Source organism: Rattus rattus, chromosome X (genome assembly GCF_011064425.1).
Source record: "Rattus rattus isolate New Zealand chromosome X, Rrattus_CSIRO_v1, whole genome shotgun sequence".
Lineage (NCBI taxonomy): Eukaryota > Metazoa > Chordata > Mammalia > Rodentia > Muridae > Rattus > Rattus rattus.
Window position 1 is genome coordinate 88,599,411 of NC_046172.1, and position 15,540 is coordinate 88,614,950.

The window sequence follows — 15,540 nt, forward strand, 5'->3', positions numbered from 1 at the left end:
CATTCTGTGCACACTCATTGAGAAAACTTAAGCTTTGTGCTAAAGCCTGGGAGGTTCATGTTTGGGGGCTTTCTGGGTAGAACGATCATACAGATGTGGTCTTACACTCGGGGATCGCTCTTGCCTTCAGCCGTAGCAGAGGGGCTCCCAGAGTGGACTGGCGTGGAGGCAGGAAGCGTGGAAGGCTTCTGATTAACTGGTGCTCCTCACATCTCATCCCTCCCTTCAGTACGTGGGAGAGGCAGGGGGCAAGGGTCAGCCCTTCATGTGGCTTTGGATTTCGGGGACCTCGATTTAAAACAAAACTTCAATTTAGAGTTCCTGACAACTTGTGACTTGTGTTATGTCACCCTGCTTCTTGCCTTACATGTGACAGTATTTATGCATGCACTGGCACAATGCATGTTCTTGCTTCCACCCACTTAGTCATTTGAGGAGTCAGAGGGCATGGTTGAGTATTTATGTAAACACAGGCTATTGAGCCTGCCTCTTTCTCAGTCAAGGCTAAATATGACAAGCAAAGGAAACAAAGGGTGACATAAAAATAAGATAGAAATGTATGTATGTAGAGAAAAGAGGCCTGATGTGGAATGGTACTAAACATTGAAAAATGTTTATTAGCCTTAAACAGTTTTACTTGCCAACACAAAAACCTGAATAGGGGTTCCAGAGGAGCCAGCTTCATTAATACTGTCTGTATTATGGGAAGCACTGGCTTACAAACATCGAAAAGGGAAACTACAAAGTCAGGTTCTAAGAGTTGAAGTACTGAAAGTTGAAAGTTCATAGCTGAGTTGAGTCCTAACACATGAGGAACCCACCACATACAACAACTTTGTAATATTAAAAAGAAGAGAGAACAAAAAACTTTAAAGGTGTCCAGCACAGTAACTTGGAAAGGGAAACTTACATGTGCAAGCCTGATGACTTGAGTTTGATCTCACATAAAGGTAAAAGAGGACAGTCAGCTCACTCCACTAAATTTGACCTATAGATGTGCATACATGTGTCACATAAGTTGTACACACACACACACACACACACACACACAGCAGAAGTAAAAACTTGAAAAATATTGATACCAACTACAAGTGGCCCAGCTAATTATTGCTAAAAATGGAGCCTATGTACTATTTTTAAAATAAGTTTGTTATTTCAGTATTCTCAATTTCTTGTGCAAAAACACAATTCTGTAGAGCAAGTACGTCATAATTTTCTTCAGTGAGCTTACCTGGGGAGACATACAAACAAATGATATCTCTCAAAGGACAGTAGATAGGTGTTTACTGAATTTGTGTGTATTTATGTGTGTTTGTTTTGGGTAAGTTAAAGGGTTTTAGCCAGATTAGATATTTTTCTCAGCCTAAAAAAATTTAGTTATACTTTGGCATAGTAATATGTTGATGGCTCTTTGTCTCAGTGTTAAAACTCAAAATAAAAATTGTCTGAAGGTAACCATTAACCAATCCATAGGCAACCATTCCCAGCTATAATAACTGCACTTTACTGAGTGCAGTTACTATAAGATACCATGCACATTTTATCACACCTCAGTCCTATTAACCAATCCATAGGCAACCATTTCCAGCTGTAATAACTGCACTTTACTGAGTGCAGTTACTATAAGATACCATGCACATTTTATCACACCTCAGTCCTATAAGGCAGAAGCAACAGTCATCTCAACCCCATGCCGGACTGGGTGCCTTTTTTAGTTCTTTCTCTTCCAGCCGAGGGATGTTGATCTTATCCCAGCTCCACTTACTAACCAAGTTTGTAATGGTGGAGACAGCATGGCAACCAGAGCAGGAAGCTTAGCGTTCAGATGGTTTAACACGAACGTGGAGGAGACAGAGTGACTGGAAGTAGGGGCAGGCCACATAATCTCAAAGCTCGCAATCAGTGACTTCCTCAAGCAAGTTTGCACCCACCTACACCTCCCCAAACACCACCACCTGGGAACAAAATGTTCAAACACCTGAGCCTATGGGGGACATTCCTGATCCAAATCACTGTAGTTAAGAAGTAAAAAGCACTGATTGTAGCTTAGTTTCTTCCAAAACTACTGGCAGAAGCAAAGAACTGTTACCAATTCATTTTTGTCAACAATCTCCACATATATTTTAATTGTACAACCCTATTAATAAACATGACATTGCTACTTAAAAATGTGGTGTGAGGATAAGCAGAAGCCAAATTTTGGCAATATATGTCCCAGGATAACTTTTATATACATTAAAATTGCTTTTTTTCTGTGTGTACTCTTATAAGATACATTAAAATATATAACTTATTACACTTTAAAATTTAAGCAGCATATTCATATATCGCTAGACTTACACATTTAATGTGCAATAAGATTTTAAAGTATGAGAAAGACATAAAATTATCTCTTATGTATTTTGATGGTTGTAGAATATATCTCTTATTTTAAACATGTTATTAATATTTTAGTGAGGACAGTACAGATGACTCTGCTTCATTAACTGTGAAGCCATGCTTTAATGTTCTAGAGGTCTCAGTTCATTTTAAACACGTGAATAGATGAATATGAAAATAGCTGAAAATGAAACCTCAAAAAGACTCATGTATCTGAATAGATGCATGTGCCCAGAAAATCATTAAACTTTCACTCTTACTGTTTAATTATTTTAAAGGTTTTTAGCTGAAGTTGGATTTATTAAGTTTCATTCTCCCTAACATCTGTTCAGTGACTTTTATAAAATAAAAACTAAGTTCATTTATATACTCCCTATGCTTCAAAAACTTAATTTAAAATGAATATATAGGGTATTAGATATCATGACATTTTCAATGTCTGTTTTAGAAAGCGGATATACTTCATGAATTTGCATGCCGTCCTTGGGCAGGGCCATGCTGATCTCTGTGTGATTCCAATACAAATATATGTGCTGTTAAAATAAGCACCAAAGTATTAGTCCAAATGGGTTTACACTACTGTGTATAGTTTAAAGCAAGTTAAAATGCCCCCTTCCATTTTTTAAAGTTAGGGCAAATAGAGGATGGGGAGATGGCTCGGACAGTGGCTAAGAGTACTCATTGTTCTTACAAAGAATTTGGGTTCAATTTCCAATGGTGGCTTACTACTGCCCTTAACTCCAGTTCCAAGGGATCTGGTGACCTCTTCTGACATCCTTGGCCACCAGGCACATGGGCAGTGCACATATATACTTTAATTTTTATTTTGTGTATATGAGTGTTTTGCCTCATGTATGTGTATGCCTAGTGCCTACAGAGGCCATAAGGGCTGTTGTATCTCCTGGAACTGGAGATATAGATAGCTGTTAGCCTCCATGTGCGTGTTGGGAATTGAACCTGGGTCCTCTGGAAGAACAGCCAGAATGCTCTTGACTACATTTCTCCAGAACAAATCTCTTTTTTAAAGTGCTTTCTTTAAGCATATGCCTATTGAAAGGAATTTATCTTTTCACTCATTGTTAAAATCAACTTTCCTTGATGACTAAAGTGAGAATCCCACAGTTATCTTTATATTTGATATTCGTATCAAACACAGTACAGACTTTCTATGTCTTACTCATTTTCATGTTTGAGGTGTAACAGAAACCCCTCATTTCCAACCAGCAAAGTTCTGAAATGTAAGAACCCTAAAGGGCAGAGTATGCCACTCCAGGGCATAATGTTTGTTTATTAATTTATTTTATTTATTTTGTCTATTCTAAACATGCTGATGGGGGAGTAATGGTTATTAAAAGTAATGGTAAAACTCAGTCTTATGGACATTAAACCTGGAAAGCAGAGGTAGAAAACTGAGACACAGCATACTATGGTTCCATGCACATTTTTTGAAAACCATTACTTGTTTTGTTTCATCTAAAATATATGACTTTAAAATAAAATTATATTAAAATTGTTTTATCAAATTTTTTCTTTTTAATTTTATTTTTCTTGGATATTTTATATATTTCCATTTAAAATGTTATCCCCTTTCGCCCCTTCCATACTCCTTCCTCTGTCCCCCTGCTTCTATGAGGTTGCTCCCACCCCCCACCCACGCCAACTCAACACCCTGGCATTACCCCACATTGGGGAGATAAGCCTTCATAGGAATAAGGGCTTCTCCTCCTATTGATGACAGACAAGGCCGTCCTCTGCTACATATGCAGCTGGAGCCACGGGTCCCTCCATGTGTACTCTGGTTGGTGGTTTAGTCCCTGGGCACTCTGGGAGGAATCTGGTTAGCTGATATTGTTGTTCTTCCTAAGGGGTTGCAAACCCCTTCAGCTCCTTCAGTCTTTTCCCTAACTCCTCCATTGGGGTCCCTATGCTCAGTCCAATCATTAGCTGCAAGCATCCTCATCTGTATCAGAAGGGCTCTGGCAGAGCCTCTCAGGAAACACCCATATCAGGCTCCTGTCAGCAAGTACTTCTTGGTATCAGCAATAGTGACTGGGTTTTGTGGCTGCATATGGGATGGATCCCCAGGTGGGGCAGTCTCTGGATGACCTTTTCTTCAGTCCCTGCTCCACTTTTGTCCCTGTATTTCATCCTGTGAATATTTTGTTCTCCCTCCTAAGAAAGAATGAAGCATCCACATTTTGTTCTTCCTTCTTTTTGAGAGCTTCATATGATCTGTGAATTTTTTTCTTAGGTATTCCAAGCTTTTGGGTTAATATCCACTTATCAGTGAGTGCATACCATCTGTGTACTTTTGTGATTGGGTTAACTCACTCAGGATTCTAGTTCCATCCATTTGCCTATGAATTTCATGAAATCATTGTTTTTGATAGCTGAGTAATATTCCATTGTGTAGATGTACCACATTTTCTGTATCCATTCCTCTGTTGAAGGGCATCTGGGTTCTTTCCAGCTTCTGGCTACTATAAATAAGGCTGCGATGAACATAGTGGAGTACGTGTCTTTTTTATATGTTGGGGCATCTTTTGGGTATATGCCCAAGAGAGGTATAGCTGGGTCCTCAGGTAGTTCAATGTCCAATTTTCTGAGGAACCTCCAGACTGATTTCCAGAATGGTTGTACCAGTCTGCAATCCCACCAACAATGGAGGAGTGTTCCTCTTTCTCCACATCCTCACCAGCATCTACTGTCTCCTTGAATCAATTTAGGTTGTTCAAAATATTGAACAAATATTAGTGAACTAGCCATTCCTAGTTTTCACTCTAAGTAGAATGGAATGTGCTTTTGTCAGTCCTGAGTAAAGATTTGGGTCGTTCACTTTTTAAAGTCCATTTTGCAAATATTTCAGAAGTGTTTCCCAGATAGAATCCCTTCCATGTTGATATAACAAAGTGAACAAAATTTCTGAAGTTCTTTATTAGGGCTGGAATATAAATCATACTCAAATCTGCTTGACAGAAATTAATTCACCAAACTTAAGTCAATTTACTAAGTTACAGACGAGTAAGCTCAGTGCTTTAAACACTGGATTACAGAACTCAAAGTGAGGCTAAGGAAGAAGAGATCTACAGCTATCTTCTTTCAACTCTGTCATGAGTACTGTCACAGAAAGGATAGGAGAAACAGCAGGAGAAAGAACCTGACAACATAGCTTGTTTCAAATGAATTTGAACCATTCTGAAATCGATCAGTACAAAAACAAGTGATGTGCCCACTCTCAATTTCCAAAGCACAGTTATACTGGTAAGCTGTGTATTCATGCTGAACTCTGCTGTTTCAAAGCCCAACGGTTTTGTGATGGCGACTATAGAGGAGCATCTCCTGCTGCTCCTGTGGAAAGTCTGAGTAATCTGGAAAAACGTGGTGAGCAGAGCCTCTGATCGTAGGGTTGCATTTGAACAATAACCCTTCCTGTAAGTCACTGACATCACAAAACAATTCCTTTTAAAATAATTCCACATTTGAAATATAAATACATAAAATATCCAAGAACACTAAAATAAAATAATTCCACAGCACTGTGGGGCATTCCAGTATGATGCTGCTTGTTAGTCTGACTTAAATCAGGAAGGTATTTTTAGGACCTAAGCTTTGCACCTCAATCCTTTGGAGGCTGAGGAATAAAATGAAAACAGGAAGTCTCCATGCCCACCTGAACATCCAAGATTGTATTTGGACAATATTAAAATACAAGTTCATTTTAAAGTGCTACTGAATGTCGATGGTTACTGAAGTTACTGTTGTCATGGTACTGTCAAACCTTTTCTCACAGTGGCTTCTACATTCCATAAGAAGATTCCAGTTTCTCCATGTTCTCATTAACAATTGCTACTTGATTTTTTGAGTGAAACATTAAAGATATGACTGCATTCTCTAACAACTTATGTCAGAATTAAAGATGTCAGTGCATGTATTTATTTAACAATGTGTAGATATTGAAGAAATGCCAAATACTGATTCAGTAGTTTGTCTATTTTTTTAATTTTTAATTAATTTTTTGATTGGGAACCCCACATTATGTACCCTGATTGTGCTCACCTCCAAGTCCTCCTATGTCTGCCCCTCTCCCTTGTCACTCTTTGTACCCCCCAGGAAACAAAAAGAAGAAACCAAGTCCCTTTTGTGTTGTCCATATGCTCACTAAAGCAAGGTCATATTCCTAGTATCCAGCCCCACAAGGGAAGGTGAGCCTTTCTCCACCTGTACCAGAAGTCATCAACTGATGAGAGAGACCTACTAAGGTAGAGAAAGGCGGGGCCACTTCTCTGTGCCCACAGATATCAACATGGCTTCAGACAGCAGCCCAGACCATAGACATCCAAATGGGCTTCAGTAACAATACAGGCCACACATATCAACATGTCCCCTGGCCATATCAAAACCACTGACCCACTTATGGCCTTCATTGAAGACTCTGTGGACTATGAGCCTCAACATGGCCTCAGGTGGCTACACAGGACACTCACATTCAGATGGCAGCAGAGCCTGAGGACATGACCAAGGAAGGCAGCAGGCTCAGCACAGACTGATACATAACCACATGGATCTCGGGCTTCATTCCAGTCTAGGGCTGCAAGATAGGCCACACACGCCGACATAGACTCTGGTGGCATTGTAGACAACTATGGTCCTTCAAAACGGACCAATCCAGAAAGCGAACCTTTGCCAGGGGATGCCACAGCTGGCTGGCATGGTCAGGTGTTGAGTCTGCATCTGCACAAGCTTCAGGCTGTTGTTGCACACTGTCCCCAGTGACCCTACTGGGCAGTGACAGTGTGTTGACCTCAGCCCTCTCTCTCCCCTTCCACTGTCATCATGTGTCTGGTTCTGCCTCACTCTGGAGCACAACCTCCACTCCGTTTTTTTCTGTCTTCCCACCTCTCCATCACATATTTTTCACCATAGTGTTCTGTCCATCACCCCTAGTTTGCCTATTTTTAGGTTGGGTGATCAATTTTTTTCTACAAATTTTTAAATAAAAATTCCCCTTTTATTAAAAGTAGATTCTTTCTCATATAATTTATGAAACTGATTACACTTTCCCCTCCCTCTACTCCTCCCAGTTCCTCCCTGCCTCCCCTCCCACCTGGATCCACTCCCTCTCTGTTTCTCATGAGAAAAGAACAGACTTCTAAGGGAATAACAACAAAACATAACAAAATAAAATGCAACAAGCTAAAACAAAACATCACATCATTGTTGGACAAGGCAAACCAAAGGAAGGAAAAGAAGCTCAAGAAAAGGCACAAGATTCAGAGACACTTGGAGTGGATGGAAACAGTAAGCTGGAAGCTACAGGGGACCTGGTTCAGACCCGCGTAGGCCCTGTGCTTGCTGCTTTAGTCTCTGTGAATGCATATGGCTCACCAATTATTATGTTGAAGAGGCGCTTTATATGTTTTACATATCAGTACCGTAGCGGAGGGCAGTTTTTATTCTTCCCCACTTTAAACTTAGTTAGGTCATCTTTAATTCCTGTTAACAACGTTTTGTACTTTTAAGTTTATCTACTTTTCCTTTCTTGTTAAATTTTCAAGTATTTTCTTCTTTGGGTGCTAATAAGTGGACTTCAGGTCTGGAGAGATCGGGCAGCAATTAAGAGCTGTCTCCCAGAGGACCTGAGTTTATTCCCCAGCACCTGCATTGTGGCTCATAACCATCTGTAACTCCAGTTTTAGGAACCCCAACACCCTCCTCTGACCTCCACAGGTACAAGGCACCCATGTGGCCCACAGACATAGGGATAGGAGGAGCACCCATACATATAAAATAATTTTTTTTAAAAAATCAGTGGAATTGAATTAAATTCAGTTATAGAATATTCAGTATCAGTGCATAGGAACACAACTCCTTTTCACGTGTTTAATATCCTGAAACTTTACTGAGTGTATGTATTAGCTCTAATTGATTCCATGATTTTTTAATGTTTGATAGCATCTGTGAATTAAAATATGCTCCTAATATCCTTCTTCCCCATTTGAATGTCTCTTGTTTCTTGTCTAGTGGATATATTTAGGATGTATTAGAGTGGCTTGGAGGCTGTAGTCCAGCTAATCTAACAATGATTTCCAATGCAAAGATCAAGAATCCAGTAGTTCAGTTCACAAGACTAGACGCCTCAGCTGGCCTTCAGTGTATATTGGAATCCCAAAGAAGTGGATTCTAGTACCAATGAAGGGATGCCTCAGCAAGAACAGGATACGTGAACTTGCCAGTGACAGTGAGAGCTAGAAGACAAAAAGCAAAAGCTTCCTCGGTCCCTGTCGTTTTATGTGGGCTGCCACGTGAAGGATTCACCTAGGTCTAGAGTGGGTGTTTCCAGGTCAGCTGAGTCAATCAAGAGAATTCCTCACAGGTGTGCCCAGCTGCTTGCTTCCAAATGTAACCAAGCTGACACTCAAGACTAGCCGGTACTCTCGTCTAGAAAGCCATCCCGTCAGACTTTGTGAACGTGGGTTTATAGACTTACGAAAGTGCTAATGCCTGCACAGTGCTTCTCCAGAATCTCAGGTTAAGGAGATCCAGTGAAGAATGTGCCTTCTAACACGGCCCTCAGTTGATTCTGCCAAAGTGGCTTATTCTTCTTACCTCATTTCTTTTGTCCATTTTCAGCTCTAAATCTAAATCTGTCATTGTCACTTGCATAGTCCTTTGTCTTTTCTTATCCATGGTTACTTTCTTACTGGCCACCTGTCTAGAGTGTCTCACCTCCACTGCTGACCTAAACCCACCCTCTGCATCACTATTGAGTCTGTGACACGGGCCTATATCTCCCCCCACCTGCTTAAAACACATTTTATCCCCTGTTGTTTCCATGTGGCATAAATTATTCTTTCTGCTTTTATTTCTTCCACTTTCCACTTTAGTTTTTCATCATTGTGCCTCAAAAGCACCTGGTATTAGGTTTACATCCAAGAAATATTTATTTCATTAGTAGGATAATAGGATTCCTAAATGTATTATGTTTTATTGGAGGGCTGGCATATAATTCAAGATATAAGAATGCTATAAACCAGAGGCAAATGTCTGCAATCCCAGCATGCAGGAGACTGACAGGACGAGTGCCAGGACTTTGATGTTAGCCTGAGCCACATAGTCACTTCTAGACGAGTCTGAATTCAGAGAGAGAGTTTTGTCTTTCAAAAGCTCAAATAATTAATGATAAGGAAGATTTTGATGATAATGTCTAGGAAGTAAAAAGCTATCTTGATTCAAGGGACCTTAAGTCCAAGAAGTATAAGTCCCATGGAGCCAGTGTTTTACTCAATAAAAACAGCCACCGCTGTTTTTACAAAATATGGTAATAGACTTTGAAAAAAATGTGTGAGTTTGAGGACAGTCTGGGCTGCATCATGAGACTGTAAGCAGAAAGAAAAGAAAAAAAGGAAGGAAGAGAGAGAAAGAAAGAAAGAAAGAAAGAAAGGAAGGAAGGAAGGAAGGAAGAAAGAAAGAAAGAAAGAAAGAAAGAAAGGAAGGAAGGAAGGAAGGAAGGAAGGAAGGAAGGAAGGAAGGAAGACAGCAGCAAACCACTGAACTGAGAACAGGACCCCCGTTGAAGGAATCAGAGAAAGAACTGGAAGAGCTTGAAGGGGCTTGAGACCCCATATGTACAACAATGCCAAGCAACCAGAGCTTCCAGGGACTAAGCCACCCTAAAGACTATACCATGGACTGACCCTGGACTCTGACCTCATAGGTAGCAATGAATATCCTAGTAAGAGCACCAGTGGAGGGGAAGCCCTGGGTCCCCTAAGACTGAACCCCAGTGAACTAGACTGTCGGGGGAGGCGGCAATGGGGGAGGGTGGGGGGAACACCCATAAGGAAGGGGGAGGGAAGGGATGTTTGCCGGAAACCGGGAAAGGAATAACACTCGAAATGTATATAAGAAATACTCAAGTTAATAAAAAAAAATAAAAAAATAAAAAAAAAAAAAAACAGTAGTTTTGAAAAATCTAAAAAAAAAAGAAAGGAAGGAAGAAAGAAAGGAAGAAAGAGGGGAAGGAGGGTGGGAGAGAGACAGAGACAGACAGAGAGAGAGAAAGAAAAACAGAGGAGAAAAGGTTTAGAGCTCAGAAAGGTAGAAAGGAGAAAGATCTTCAATGTGCTTTGGCCTTAAGCATCAGTCCTATTTAGCACTCTAAAGTAAGGGGGGCTTTGCCTTTAAGTTCTTAGTTGTGCTAGACTACTGACTCCCTTTTTATAGTGTTTATTTGGTTTTTAGAATTTGTATTTAAAAAACATTTTTCATGCACTCAGGTGTCAAGAGGCTTCAAACAGATTTTCAACGTGAGTGGGTCGTTTCCATTCCCATGTTTCCTAAAATTTCCATCCTTCTAAGTTGCCCCAGGAAGGTTATGTGGAAGAAATAAAGGCAAAGTGGGAAATGAAAGAAAATAAACTCTGCATTCCAGGGAAACAGCAAAATGTGGTTCCTGTCAGACATACTTCTGTATGTACACACACTATATATACATCTGTTGTTTATTTTCCATACTACAGCATAAGCCTTAAAAAATATCTCCTATTGTTCTTTAATGACCCAGAAAGCAGGTTTGGCCCTTACAGCACCCAAGGGCCAACATTATGAACATTAATTCTCTTCATAAAAATTCCAGCAAAGAAAACTATCAGATAAGCCTGCTCTCATTACTAGAACTAAAAAGTATGGTGAGGGAAAAAGGGCACCACAGAGAGACAATAAGTCACATGCTCTATTCAATGGATAAGTACATCTAAGTCATATCATGCAACCCATCTGGATCCATGCAGTGGAGTCATTCCATGTCTAGTGAGAGGCCCTTCTTCCTTGATAAATGCCTTCCTATTGTGCCCTCAGATACAGGGTGGGGACAGAAGGGGGTAATCTATCACTTCCTCAACCTACAAGGCACTGATTTGATTATGATGCCACCTTTGATGACTCCTTTTAACCCTGAACAACCCCAAAGGCCCCATTTCCAAATAGCATCAAACAGCAGACAAAATAAGAATTTTAAGTATCATTCAGAGCACCTGGGGACAGCTGCATAGTGACCACTTCACCAGACAGTTCATGATTGATCTTGTCAATAACCATTTTTCTTATTTTATCTCTAAATAAAACGTCATATCAGATGGGGGGTGTGGAATCTTGGAAGTCATCCCCCACTAGGGATTTCTCTTCTTGTATAAAGTCTTGTCTAAAGCCCCAATAGCACTTTGCTTACAATTGAAAGCATCCCTTTAGTTGCCTGTCTTATTTATTTCCTTCCCAGAGAGATCTGTTTTCATCTTTCTGAATGCATTCTTGGCATTCTGAACCTTCGTGCTTTAGAATCTGTGCCCACATTCACTCTAGAGTGGTGTATACAGCACTATGCTTATGATGTGGTCACTTGTCCCTTTTCAAAACTTCTCTAAATATCTTTGCTTTAAAAGACAGCACTTTGTAACCACTAAACATTGCGAATTTCTTTTACCAACTGTTATAAGACGCTAGTTAATGGAGTTCTCTTTTGTTTTATGGTATTACAGTATTTAGGGCACCTTGAGAATCTAGAACATTCAGTCTTAGGCACATGCCCTACCAGGGTTCGGGATCACCAGTTCTTTTAGTTGTATTTTGAGACAAGTCATTATTAAATTGGCCAGGCTGGCCTAAAACTGCCACGTGTAGCTTGAAGTCCTCCCGCCTCAGTCTTCCAAGTATCTTACATTACACACTCGTGCCAAGGAGTCCAAATGGAAGTTCTTTATGATAAAATGGTATCTCTAAGGACATTAAAACCCATAGTTCCCACAAGATGGGAAAATGTACTATGGAATCGTCGATTTTTATTTTTAGTATAAAAACTACATTTATTAACACCAGACAGGAGTGGGTGGTATGTATTTTTTTTCTGTTTTCTGCTTTTGTTTTGTTTTGTTTTTAAGTTGGGGCCTGGAGAGATGGCTCGTGGTTAAGAGCACTGACTGCTCTTCCAGAGGTCCTGAGTTCAATTCCCAGCAACCACATGGTGGCTCACAACCATCTGTAATGAGATCTGATGCCCTCTTCTGGTGTGTCTGAAGACAGCTACAGTGTATTCACATACATAAAATAAATATATCTTAAAAAACAAAAAGAAGTCTTACTATTTAGTTCAGGCTGGTCCTAAACCCATTACGTGCCTGACTCAACTTTCTAAGTACTAGGATTTGAGGCAGGTATGACCATACCTGGTTTACATTCATATCTTGAAGGATAAGAATAATTGATGTCTCTTGTGGCTATCACTTCTAGCAGTCCTCATATCAACTGAGTATGGAAAGCATCGCTTTCTCAAGTTGAACAAAAGCCTAGCAAGCTTATGGAATTGTCGTAAGAGAAATCATCATTGAATGTCGGGACTAGATGTGGGCTGGGAAGCTGTGTGTCTTCTCCAACACCGTGAACATACTAACGAAAAGTGAATTGAATACTTTACCTATTTAATGCTATCTGCGAGCTTCACTTCAGTATATAAAAATAAAATGAGTTTTATAAATCAGAAAAAAAAATGTGTGTTGAAAGTTTGAGTGAGTTTAACTAAGTCCTGGTACTGTGAATGAATGGGAAAATCTCTTAAACAAAAGGTCTCTGTGACCTTAAACAGTTTTTTTTGGGGGGGGGCAGTGTTTTTGTTGTTTTTGTTGTTGTTGTTGTGTTTCGTTTTTGTTGTTTTGTTAGTTGTTCTATTTTTTTTGTTCAACTGCTCTAGTGTTTAGCTTCCTTGTATATAAAATAAGAGAACGGTAGGGTAGATAGGCACTTTCTATGCGCCTCTTTGACTCGAACAGTCCTTACTCTAATGTCTATGACAGTAAAGTAGCAAGTCTTTATTGTCCCCTTGTGGGGGAAAGCTGAAGTTACTCTCACTGAAATTTGTATGAATTAAGAGCAATCTGTTTACTACAGCAACACTAAGCCAATGCAAACAGCTGCTGGGTTTGCTGTAGTGGAGCATCTGGATGGAAGAGTGTTTTGATTTCTCTCTGTGCTTCTTATTATGTTGACAAGTGTAAAGACACCGAGAATTTCTAAGGAGTAATAGTGCCTACATTCGCAATGTGATTCAGAGCAAAAAAGGAACTCTATTTCCCATCTATCACAGTTTTCTATTTTATCTGAACACACGCATTCCAGTAATTTTAACATATTTAAAAATAGCCATCAGCAGATTAAAAAGGGAGAAATATGGAGGGTGGGAATATGGATACGACCAAAGGTTAAAACCCACAAGATAAAATGGATTTTCTGCGTCCGTGTCCGAGATACTTCACCGTCTATGCAGCTTTGAGTTCACACCTCTGTCTACGCAGCAGCTATGCCGCCGTACACCATTGTCTACTTCCCAGTTCGAGGGCTCTGTGAGGCCATGCACATGCTGCTGGCTGACCAGGGCCAGAGCTGGAAGGAGGAGGTGGCTACCATAGATGTCTGGCTTCAAGGCTCGCTCAAGCCCACTCGCCTGTATGGGCAGCTCCCCAAGTTTGAGGATGGAGACCTCACCCTTTACCAATCTAATGCCATCTTGAGGCACCTGGGTCGCTCTTTAGGGCTTTATGGGAAAGACCAGAGGAAGGCCGCCCTGGAGGCTATGGTGAATGATGGAGTGGAGGACCTTCGCTGCAAATATGGTACCTTCATCTACACTAACTATGAGAATGGTAAGGATGACTATGTGAAGGCCCTGCCTGAGCATCTGAAGCCTTTTGAGACCCTGCTGTCCCAGAACCAGGGAGGCAAAGCTTTCATCATGGGTGACCAGATTTCCTTTGCTGATTACAACTTGCTGGACCTGCTGCTGGTCCACCAAGTGCTGGCCCCTGGCTGCCTGGACAACTTCCCCCTGCTCTCTGCCTATGTGGCTCGCCTCAGTGCCTGGCCCAAGATCAAGGCCTTTCTGTCCTCCCCCGACCATGTGAACCATCCCATCAACGGCAATGGTAAGTGGATGAAGAGACCGGAGCTTCTTATCCCCCTTTTCCCAGACTAATAAAATTTGTAAGACAGAAAATAAATAAACAAACAAACAAACAAAAGTGGATTTTTAAAATTCTATAAAAAACTAAAATTAATGCTGGACCTCAGAAATAAGACTGCTTGCCCAGTAGGCCTAGGCATGGATTCTATCCCCAGCACAACAAAATGAAGTATGAGAGAAGCAAATATGATGTCCCACATTTACTTCAGAAATATGAAAATGGTCAATATACATCTGCACAACTATTGCTCCCGTAATAAATGCAAGAGCTAACGTGAGTTTTTACTTTCATTGGCTGAAGTCGGTGTGTTTAAAGACAGTATATGTGGGTGTTTGAGAAAATCAGTCTCTTATTCTACTAATGTTGATATCATTTGGGACAACTTTCTAATGGGCAATTTATCAAACGACATAAAATATTCATCTAGAATATTGATCTGTGATCTGGAAGTGTTGCGTATAAGAAATAGGTACAGATCTGAAATAAGCTTATTAGTAGTAACCTCCTTTTCCCCTTTATTGTATAAAAGGACACAATTTCATTACAACTATTACAGTGCATTCTTAAATAGAAAATTATGCAAACATTAAATTCAATCCCTGGAATAAAAACCATGATTCATGGAAGTAACTGTGTAATAAGTGAAAAAGATTGCACAGTGAGTGTATGGTATTACAATTTTCCCTGTATATAAATATATTAAAAGCCCACACAACAAAGATAAATCTGCTCATCTTAAAATTATATTATTAGAAGCAAATATTATTTTATCTGGTTTGTCTATTTCCTTTTCTTGCTTTCCTGCCAGATATATGAGTATGCCTCCCCTGACCCCCACCCCCGCCCAAATAGAGAAAGGCTTCAAAATGTACACTGGTGGCACTGTTTCTCCCCCAGAACAATAGAAAAAGAAAAGATTAAAAGCTACCAACACACGTTCATCTATCAGCGGGCTGTTAAGCTATGTAGTCCAAGAAAAATGCGTTCTTTTTAAGGCTGCCAGGGACAATGCAATGGACGACAGAGATCTAAGCCTGGCTCTTGCTTCATCACCAGTGCTCCACATGTAGTCATGATTCAAATTTTTACACTAATCAGTATCATTCAATTGACTTATTTCTTTCATTAGGTAGCATTTTATCAGCCAGTCAGAATA

The 15,540-nt window shown here is 40.2% G+C and overlaps 1 protein-coding gene and 1 non-coding gene across 2 annotated transcripts; one reads left to right on the forward strand and one right to left on the reverse strand.

The window, feature by feature from the left end:
- Positions 1–2,825: 2,825 nt before the first annotated feature.
- On the reverse strand, positions 2,826–2,928 carry LOC116889439. Its single transcript, XR_004386401.1, has one exon. It is a non-coding gene; the product is annotated as a U6 spliceosomal RNA (small nuclear RNA).
- A 10,728-nt stretch (positions 2,929–13,656) lies between these two features.
- Positions 13,657–14,409, forward strand: LOC116888579 (glutathione S-transferase P-like). The gene has a single exon (XM_032889880.1). The coding sequence runs from the start codon at positions 13,724–13,726 to the stop codon at positions 14,393–14,395; it is 672 nt and encodes a 223-aa protein (XP_032745771.1). The 5' UTR covers positions 13,657–13,723; the 3' UTR covers positions 14,396–14,409.
- Positions 14,410–15,540: the final 1,131 nt, after the last annotated feature.

Bases quoted from the DNA above. Each gene is read 5' to 3' on its own strand.
- LOC116888579 (XM_032889880.1), top strand. From the start codon at position 13,724: ATGCCGCCGTACACCATTGTCTACTTCCCAGTTCGAGGGCTCTGTGAG.